This window comes from Condylura cristata, unplaced genomic scaffold (assembly GCF_000260355.1).
Source record: "Condylura cristata isolate star-nosed mole 26May11 unplaced genomic scaffold, ConCri1.0 scaffold00006, whole genome shotgun sequence".
Taxonomy (NCBI): Eukaryota; Metazoa; Chordata; class Mammalia; order Eulipotyphla; family Talpidae; genus Condylura; species Condylura cristata.
The window spans coordinates 33,443,907-33,454,229 of record NW_004567107.1 but is presented as its reverse complement, the minus strand read 5'-3'; the positions used below and the strand labels follow the sequence as shown (position 1 = coordinate 33,454,229).

At 40.2% G+C, this 10,323-nt stretch overlaps 1 protein-coding gene across 2 annotated transcripts; it reads right to left on the bottom strand.

Moving 5' to 3' along the window:
- Nucleotides 1-289: 289 nt before the first annotated feature.
- Nucleotides 290-7,544, bottom strand: RFK (riboflavin kinase). 2 transcript variants are annotated; one of them, XM_012721125.1, is made up of 5 exons: nucleotides 7,104-7,544; nucleotides 6,269-6,369; nucleotides 4,291-4,341; nucleotides 2,117-2,219; nucleotides 291-1,717 (listed from the first exon to the last, which is right to left on the bottom strand). In XM_012721125.1, exons 1-5 carry the CDS (start codon nucleotides 7,183-7,185, stop codon nucleotides 1,587-1,589), a joined length of 468 nt encoding a protein of 155 aa, XP_012576579.1. In that variant the 5' UTR covers nucleotides 7,186-7,544; the 3' UTR covers nucleotides 291-1,586. The 2 variants fall into 2 exon arrangements, with proteins under 2 accessions (XP_004677618.1, XP_012576579.1); XM_004677561.2 differs by lacking the exon at nucleotides 4,291-4,341 and having other exon boundaries at nucleotides 290-1,717; nucleotides 6,218-6,369.
- Nucleotides 7,545-10,323: the final 2,779 nt, after the last annotated feature.

Below are 10,323 nucleotides of genomic sequence, written 5' to 3'. Positions count from 1 at the left end.
TGCATCTCTGACCTGTACCCCAGTTCTGTATGAATAAGTAAATAAATCTTTAAAAAAAAAATTAGATACAAAACATTAAACAAAAATGTAGACTCAAACATTTTTGCCTAAAACACAATCCAAGTAAATTTAGTCATACTACCCCATTTTTCCAACTTTAGCCTTAGATGTATTTCTATATACTTTTTATTTTTCTTAAAATCAGTTCTCTAATCCATTTATGCAAATTAGGGGGAAATGATTTACCTATACAATTATCTGCTATATCCTCCTACCCCCATTTCCTTCACCATCCACCTAATATGGTAATGAAGAAAGCAATAATGAAGTATACTGTTTCAGATGGCACCCTCTCTGTAATCATAATGTTCTAATGGACAAAAATTTCAACTTTCTGCCAATTATACAAAAGACCAAGTAGCAAAAATCAAAGCTGGTAGAAGGAAAAATGCATAGTGTAAAGTTTATTTAACTAAAATTTTATTATGTCCTTCTAAGCTACAACCACTCTTTAGCATTCATTTACATTGTACATATACAACAGTTTACATTTGCTCAAGAACATGAGATTACATTAAAAATAAATACCTTTCTATTTCATAGCTAAAATGGCTCTTAAGTAGTTTCCCTCAGGGGAAAACAAGTATCTTATGTTCTTCAAGAGACTGGTATACATAAAAGAATTGCCATATGTCCATGTAACTGTGAGGAAACAGAATGATGGAAGTTTGGGGGACTTCTTTCCTAAAAAGGCAATATAGATGTGCACTTAGTCACTGCTGTTATAGTGAATAGATGGAATGGTGGAGATAGAAGTAGTCTTTTGCACGTGTAAAGTTGTAGGATATTCTAAATGGGGAAAAAAACTTCAATGTGTCAGTTTAAAGGAAAAAAGAATCCAAGTCTAAAGTGCTACATATCCTTAAATAGAGAAATGTATACCACACAAAAATGAGACCAAGACATATGAGAAACATTCATTTCACTGCTTTAGCAGATAGGCAAAGAGAATCTACACCAATTAGAACTGAAGCAATTAACAAAAATGGTATCAAGTAAAATGATTAGTCCTCGTACAGGAAGTGGCTGGTTAAAATGAAATTTCACTGGTTTTATGTCTGTGATAATATCAATGTACAAAATATCAGAAATATAAAGCTTGGATATTCTAAACTACCAGCCCCCATTCAGGATATTTCCTTTCATTCTCCTCTGTTGAGCACATGCTGCCCAAGCACAGACATGCTTGTCATTTACTATGACAACAGCACTCATTTCAAAAGAGTGATTTGCCTTTTTACCCACATTGATATCAATTTCCTTTCTATTTTAAGACACTTAAGACGTTTCTAGTGGTTCATTTTAATCAACACAGCACATAAAAACAATCTTGATTTTTGAAATAAATCCTCCAGTCCTGCTGCACGGAGTGTTTAATTTAATAGGTGAAACACAGTGAGTACAATGTGCTGTCTGAACTAATTCATAGCTACAGGAAAATGTTTGATTTTAAAATATTGCCAAGATGAGACTGCAAAATTATGGGCAGTAAAATACTAGAAAACAGTGAGCAAAGAAATGATTGTTCAGTGGCCATTCATTATTTTGCTTTTAGGAACCTGGAAGAAGTTGTCTTCTTTGAGTTTCAAATGTTCTGGTAAATCTAGTCGTTTCTTAGCTTCATCAATATCACCTTGAATTGCTGAAATAAGTGATTCTGTGGAGAGAAAATGCCACGTTAAGGTAATGAAAAACTGAAAAAGATATACCCAATCTTGCAAGTTTAGAGAAAGGCACTAGCAAAAATACTGCCAAGTACCAAATGGATGAAACAAATATTCACTACCTATTCTCTTTAGTATTTATACTTGTAAAAAAAAACTCTACAATAGAATTAAAACTATTACACTACACTAAGAGATATCTGACCATCTCTGCCTATTTCCTCATGTGTTGAAAGGGTAAAATTCCTTTGTATAAAATAAGTTAATTTTTATGAGGACTAAAATAATACCTGTCATGTTAGATGCTTAAATCTCATCTGCCTTACCATTCTTTACTAGTGGAAGCATATTATAGCTGCCATAATATTTGACATAAACAAATATGAACTTACCCAAAGAATCAAAGTTCTTTTCTGGTCTGAGATAACCTACGATGGCCACATTGAGGATTTCTCCATAGAAGTTCTCTTTGAAGGTGTGCATGATGTGAATTTCCTACAGTCAAGAAATGTTTTAAGTTTACTATCAGATTATAAAATACCTGAAATCTGTACTATATTTCCTTACATTAACTGAAAAACAGCAATCCTCATTAAATTTTTAGAGATTAAGGTCTAAGTACAATTTTTCCTGAGTTCTTCCATTTTTCCTGTTCCTGACCCTGACCTTACATGTAAATCTAAGTGAGGCAGAAGTGTCACCACAAATCTGGGTTGATTTTCTGTTTATAGAAAAAGAAAAGATATTAAGAATCTTAATCAAAGACAAAAAAAAATTGAGCAGTGAGGAAATGAGCCAAGTATTAGATGTTACCATGAAAGAGCTAGTTAATCAGGATCCATCTGCCTCTGTGACAAACAAATTTTGGAAATTTCTGTGAGTGAGATATAGCTGAAGACTGAAGTTTGGATAAAACAGTCAGTGTAGGTTCCTGCTCAGGGAATTTAATAAATGGGAGCAGGACTTGAAGCAAAATGGTGCAGGGGATTAGAAGATGTTAAGGTGGCACTGAAAATGGAGAGGATTAAATGTAAAGAATTTAGAAACATTAATTTGATACTAAAGATATATTTTGAAGATTATGACTTTAAAAAACCCAACCTATAAAGTTATTCTATAAATTACTAAATCATTATTTAAATGATTTATCACAAATCCCTTAAAAGTACAGCCAGTCATTTTGAATAAAACTTAAAGAGAAAATAGAGCAACTTATACTTAATGTCTACTTAAAATAGGCAAAACTTCGGCCTCCCTAATGGTGCAAGGTGTTAAGTATCAGCACTATGAAGCTACCAGCAGGCAATGCAGCAGTTCAATCCCTAGCCACGTGACACAGCAGACCTTTCTTGTCTTATCCACTGCTTCCCTCAGCAGTGTATTTCATTCAATCCACCCCTTCTGTTTCCCTGTCTGTCTTTGGTGAATCCTCTCAACACTCCCCTCCCCATGTACCTTTGGCCTGCATCCCAGTTCTTGTATGCATAAATAAGTAAAATTAAGAAATAAGTGAAACTTGAAATCTAAATATTCTTTACTAGTTAATATGGTTAAGTTTACCATGTGTACTTGCAAAATCATTCAGAGCAAAAAAACGGAAGGATATATGACAGGCTACTTTTTGATTAGGGTGAATTTTCATTTTCTACCTTACGAACACATAGTCTAATAATCTTTTTTGCTTTTAGGGGGGAAGTCATGAATCTTTGGGGTCATTAAAAGGAGCTCTCTAAGTGCCTCTATGTAAAAATATGCGTGCAACTTAACGGGATTTATTTATTTCATGAAATTCATTAAAAACAAATCAAAAACCCTCTTATTTAAACTATTTAAAATAAGAAAAATGGGACGCTCCCTGGTGGCACAGTGGGTTAAAGCACAGCACTAAGAAGCTAAAGCCATTTCTGCATGAGTTTGATTCCCGCCTGCCCTGGAGGTGACCACATGGCGTGGCAGACCTCTCCTGACCCGCCTGCTGCTCCCCTCAGCAGTGTACTTCTGCGATCTGCCTGTTCTGCTCCCCATTCTGTCTCTGGTGAAGCCTCTGACCTGTACCCCCGTTCTGTATGCACAAATAAATCTTTTAAAAAAATAAAATAATAAAATAAATAAATAAAATAAGAAAAATGACTATTGGACACAGAACTTCCTAACTTTATAGTACAGAGTTTGGTTTTGTTAGATTACTAACAAGCCTAGGCCCTTCCTGGTGGTGCAGCAGGTTAGGATGCAGCACTGTAAGTGAGCTGCAGCCACTTCAGCGCAAGTTCAATCTCCGGCCATGGAGGTGATCCACATGGCGTATACTACAGGAGGTATACGCATTATTACACTTATGTTTTCCTCCTCTTAATTTGTCTTTTATTACAGTCAAGAACTTGAAAGGGTAGAAGAAAAATTACTTTTCTTCCCTTACCCATTCAAAACTGTAAATACTCTTAAGCCCTTCAAATATATTAACAAAAAGTTAGTATTTGGGCTATGTTGCATTCCGTGTGCATTTAATACCACATATTACTCTAAATTACCTCCCATTATCAATTACAGAGCAAAATGCAACACTTACCATTGACTTTTTTGTATTCTTGTAGTATGGGTTCCATCCTATGCTCACCACCATCTTATAGACATCTCCCCTTCCAACGCTGGCAGACCTCTCCTGACCCACCCACTGCTCCCCTCAGCAATGTACTTCATCAGTCAGCCTGTTCTGTTCCCCACTCTGTCTCTGGTGAACCCTGTCACCGCCCCTGTACATCTGGTTTGTATCCCAGTTGTGTGTATAAATAAATCTTTAAAAAAAAATTACTAAGCCTAAAATGACTTATAGAAGACTGAAATTATATGCCGTGTCAAATTCAAAGTGTTTTAGTGAAACACTAGTAAAACTCCACTTAGCTAATGACATACTTAATCTCTCTGTGGCTCAGTTTACTTCAACTGTATTTGAAAGGGTTGAGTTAGAAGATAAACAATAAAGAAACCATATTTTTGACCTATATGCTTCCTTTTAAGTAAAAATTTGCATAATAAAGAAACTAAGGTAAGACCTCAACTCTTGTTATCATAAAACACTACTGAGAGAAAAAGTAAAGATGGCTACTCTCCCACAGATTATCTTACTCTAATCAAAACCCTAATGGTCCAAAATTATATAAAAATGAGAAAGGCCAAAATTATCAAAAAAAACCTTGGAAACCAAACTGGAGGACTTACACTACCCGAGTTATTCCATAATGGTGTGATCAAACACTAGCCTCAGTTTCCCTCAGCCAATAAAAGGAAACAGAGTTTGAGGAAAAGGAAAGTGGTTTAATTTGTTGACAAATGAGGAGGGCAGCAGAGTCATGTCCAAAAGACCACTGTCCTGCTCTTTGGCAGGGTGCAGGGTTTATTTATACAAAGGGACACAAAGCAGGGAGATGGGCAAGAGTATGCAAAGGGCAGGAGCAGGAGATGGGTGGGTGCCTGTTTGTTTTTTCAACAGCTGATTAACCTCCTTTTCCTTGGAATACAAGACAAACAAAGGGAAGAGAAATTGCAAGGAATAGGGACAGGCAAACTTGCCAACAGTTATCTGAGAGACCAATCCAGTCATAAAGAAGAATCCAGTCAAACAGGGGGAAAGACAAAGTTGTTTATGCTTATCTGAGAGACCATTCATTCCTAACTATGAATGGCCCTAGTTAAGGAGGAAAAATTTGTAATCTTATATAAACTCTTTTATCTACTCCAACAAATAACTTTCACTCCTTAATAATCAAGAGAAATATTAAACAATGTTAAGTCTCTCCTTATCAATAGTTACTTAAAATGTAAACTTTGGAAAAGTCAAAAGACAGGTTGGCAAAATGGATAAAGAAACGTAGTCCAACTATATGCTATCTACAAGAAAATGAATGGGAAAAAAATTTAGAGTCCCAAACTGAAATAACCTTTTGTAGATTTGCATGTGGAAAACCTTCATTTGTAAGTGTGTCCCATTGGGAAGTGGGAAGTACAGGAAAGAAGATAATGACCAAAGCTCTTAATCGTTTAATCTACATAAGAACCAAACACTTGTGTATGGAGCCTTTCCTGGTAACCTTAACTGACCTTCCTCACCCAGTACTCCCTCCCACAGTACTCCTTCCTCCAGCTGAAGATGTTGGCTTAGGTCAACATTTAAGAAACTGGCTTAGGTCATTTTGGCAAGCTACTTAGTTTTTCCAAGGCTACAGGAGGTATACACATTATTACACTTATGTTCTTCTCCTCTTAATTTGTCTTTTATTACAGTCAAGAACTTGAAGGGGTAGAAGAAAAATTACTTTTCTTCCCTTACCCATTCAAAACTGTAAATACTCTTAAGCCCTTCAAATATGTTAACAAAATGTTAGTATATGGGCTATGTTGTAATTACCACTGATGATGCATTCCGTGTGCATTTAATACCACATATTACTCTAAGTTACCATCCCATTTTCAATTATAGAGCAAAATGCAACACTTACCATTGACTTTTTTGTATTCTTGTAGTATGGGTTCCATCCTATGCTCACCACCATCTTATGGACATCTCCCCTTCCAACGCTGGCCCAACCATAATAAATGCCAGTAGACACATCAGCTGGAAGACTATCTACTACCTGTTCAGGAAAGTTAGCTAAAGAACAGAAACATTCTTAGTGTTCCAAACTGCATACAAGGCTAGTAAATCACCACGTTCACAAGATGCTTACTCTGCCCCAATTTTCAATGTAACATTCCAAATTCTGGCTTATTCCTCCTCTTCAGGAACAAGGTACTGTACGAAACCCTCCTCCAAAAAAACCTCTTCAGGTAGGGGGGAAAAAAACAGGTGTAAGACAAGTTGAGTTTTCCACACTTCTTCCTTCCTTCTTCTTTTCAAATTTCTTGAAAAGAGTAGTATTTTAGAAATACATATAACTAGACCCCGAGCGCAAAAAAACTGCTTTAATAGATCTAGAGCCAGCCCTGGAGTGCATCTGTAAAGTTGTTATGCATTCCTGAAAGCAAAAACTAAGACCCTTCCCCTCCCAAATACCTGGTTCTCATTTAACTGCCTGTATCTACTTGGACACTAAATGACGTATTTTAAGAACAATCTTAACAAGTGGCTTGAGAACGAAGACAATCTGTTTTCTAATAGGGAAGCGGGTGAAGGAGATTCGAAACGCCTGTTTCTCGCCTTCACATCCTACCTCTCCCCATGCTCCCCCTCCCCAAGGTGCCGCAATCCAGCAGGAAAAGGCTCCCTTGGTCTGACCAAAGGTCCCCCGCTTCCACAAAGCGGAAACTGGGCGGAAAGGGTATCACTTCTGTCCGCCGCCCCTCACATGACACCGGCCCGAGGGCTCCGCACCCAACATCGCTCACCGGTGGGAATGCCCAGCTGCTTGGAGCCGCGGCCGAAACCCCGCACAACCTGGCCGCGGCAGAAGTACGGCAGGTGTCGCATGACGCGGTCAGCTGGGGGTGCAGGCTGCGGCCCGGTCCGCGCGTCCAGCGGAGCCGCCGTCGAGGCGGTGCCCGGACCCCCCGACCTGCCGGGGGACACGGACAAGTCCTCGTCCCACGAGACGGGCTGGCTGGCTGGTGTCTCACCGGCCCGCGGTGCCGACGACACGACGCAGCGAGCCCCTCGCGCCACAGACTCAACAGACGGTGCCCGGCGACTAGAGTGCCTCCGATCCCGGGCCGCCTCTACCGCGGAAGGTAAGTGCGCGGAGGGAGGAGAGCGCGGAGGGAGGGGAGGGGTGGGGCGGGTCCTGAAGCCCCGGCCGCGGCGCCCGGCTGGCGGCCACTTCCTGGTCGCGACGCCCGCGTTCCCGCTTCGGCTTCCGTAGCCCCGCCCCTCGCGCGCGCTGCCGCCGCCGGCCCTGGGACCCGCGGGTCCTGCTGGCTGGCACTCTGCTGGCCCCAGGCGGTGGGAACTGCGGGGAACCTTGTTGGTAGCCTGCGGGCTGGAAAAGCACTGCTCCCTGGCAGACCTCGCGTTTCTTTTCCCTCTCTCCTTTTCAAGAAAAGCCCGACACCAGAGAGACAAGTTCTTTAAGTCCTTGGCAGGCGCTAGGTAGATCATCATTCGTTACTCCTTCACCCTTTAGCTATTTATTTAAAGCCCAAACTCCAATCAGAGGTCACGTCTTTGGGATGGGAGAGATCTGCAAGGAAGGAATAATGTTTATTACCTAAGTGGGTAGTGATTTGTTTGTTTTGTAGTGTAATTGATATACAAGTTATTTTAGTTTCAGGCAGATAACACGATTTCACGTTTATATACATTGAAAATTATTACAAGCAATCTACCATCTTCACAGCTTTTACATTTACAAAATTGTAATATTGATTATAGTCTCCATGCTGTAGGTTAGATCTCTTTATCCTAATTATTTTACAACTGTAAGTTACTAGATCCCCAGCAGCCATTTCACCACCTCCCAAGGCTCCACTCCTTTGGCAATCAAAGGAGTGATTTTGTGATTTTTTGTTGTTTTTGGCTTTCACACGAGATTACCACTTCATAGAGGTTTTTACTGACTACCCAGAAGTTCCCTCCTCTTCCTTAGACCACTTGAAGGTCAACATATTGTAAAATTTTCTAAGGGACCACACCCTTGGTCTAGCAGGCGAGAGAGGAAAGCCATTTTCACAAGTTCTGTCCTGTTTACAGGAATCTGCTGCTTGAAGGGAAAGTCAGTTTCCTCAGACCAAAAAAAAAATTAACAATGTGTACCCGGTCTTTGCATTTATTCAGTGCATTCATTATCAAGAAAAAAATTAAATAATGTTGCCTTCCTTTAGTATCAGCCTATCTTTATGTCAGGACAAATTAGAACTACAGGCCCTCCCTTCTGGCACAGGGGTTTGAAGCGCTGCACTGTGAAGCTAGCCAAACCGTGACTGCCTCAGTGCAAGTACAATCCTTGTCCCAGAGCTGAGCCATATAGTGCAGCAGACCTCTTCTCTTTCGCCTGCTGCTCCTCTCAGCAGTGTACTTCTTCTGTCTGCCTGTTCTGCTCCCCTCTGTTTCTGGTGAATCCTCTCACCACCCCTGTACCTCTGGCCTGCACTCCATTTCTGTATGCATAAATAAATAAAATCTTTATAAAAAATTAGAACTAGGCCCTCCCTGGTGGCGCAGCGGGTTAAAGCACAGCACTGAGAAGCTTAAGCCACTTCCGCATGAGTTCGATTCCCGCCAGCCCCGGAGGAGACCACATGGCACCGCAGACCTCTCCTGACCCGCCCGCTGCTCCCCTCAGCAGTGTACATCAACCCGCCTGTTCTGCTCCCCACTTTGTCTCTGGTGAAGCCTCTCGCTGCCCCTGCACCTCTGGCCTGTAGCCCAGTTATGTATGCATAAATAAATCTTTTTTAAAAAATTAAAACTAAAAAAAAAATGTACAAAATGATGTAAAAATAAACTGTTATAAAATAAAAAAAAATTAGAACTATAAGTCCCTCAAAAAGTAATTATATATTTTTCATATCAGTGACTCGCTGTTGTTACCTATATACATGGAATTCAAACTTGTATTTATTGGAGCAGTTCTCACAAAGTAAAATACACAAGCTGCTTTCTGGGTTCAAATTCTCATTTTAGTTATCTAATAAACTATTAGTTATCTAGTAAACTATTAGTGTCTATCATTACAACTTTATTTTCTGTTAACACGATCATGTCAGAGGTTATACCAGAAAATAAACTCCGGGGAGCAGGCACTGGTCTGAGAAAGCTGCAACCCCAGTAACCAGTGGAAGATTACAGTGATACAATTTTCTTGAGTAGGGGTGTGGGACCTACCCATTTCCCTCTGTAAGGTGACTTCTTGATAACTGAATAAACCTGTTGAAAGGTTTGATCTCCACTGTAGGCCTTCTACCCCTTTTGCTGATTGAAAAAAAAAAAAATAATCACACTGTGATGAGAAATTGTGAATAAAGGAGCTTTCTTTTTCAGAGTTAAGAGGGCTAGCTGGAGCACTCAAAAAAAGTTCTTATCAGCTGTTCTCCACCACACCCTCCAAAGTAGCTATCAGTTAATATACTTTTGTGAAAGGTGTGCCTATCAGAAAAATCACATCAAATTATGTCTCAGAGGTGTGCATATGTGTGCCGATATCTCCTAACATATTTGGATGAAAGGAGACACATGCTCTGCACTCAGGGTTGTTATCTCTGAGATCAGATGCAATTTATGTGTGAGAAATACAAGAATTCAGTGATAAACATTTTTTTTTAATTTTTTTTTTTTAAAGATTTATTTATTTGTGCATACAGAACTGGGGTACAGGCCAGAGGCTCAGGGGCGGCGAGAGGCCTCACCAGAGACAGAGTGGGGAGCAGAACAGGCAGATCAATGAAGTACACTGCTGAGGGGAGCAGCGGGCGGGTCAGGAGAGGTCTGCCACGCCATGTGGTCACCTCCGGGGCAGGCGGGAATCGAACTCATGCGGAAGCAGCTGTAGATTCTCAGTGCTGTGCTTTAACCCACTGCGCCACCAGGGAGGGCCGATAAACATTTTTTAAGGCTGTCTTTCTTTATGGAATGTGGATCTGCCACTCCAGAAGTGGCAGTTCGACGAGCTTGGAA

What these genes read in the sequence shown, in the direction of transcription:
- RFK (XM_004677561.2), bottom strand. Translation starts at nt 7,185, where the DNA reads ATGCGACACCTGCCGTACTTCTGCCGCGGCCAGGTTGTGCGGGGTTTC. An exon ending in GCAGCTGGGCATTCCCACCG is followed by an intron (nt 6,370 to 7,103) that starts GTGAGCGATGTT and finishes TCTGTTCTTTAG; the next exon opens with CTAACTTTCCTGAACAGGTA. An exon ending in AGAATACAAAAAAGTCAATG is followed by an intron (nt 2,220 to 6,217) that starts GTAAGTGTTGCA and finishes TCTTGACTGTAG; the next exon opens with GAAATTCACATCATGCACAC.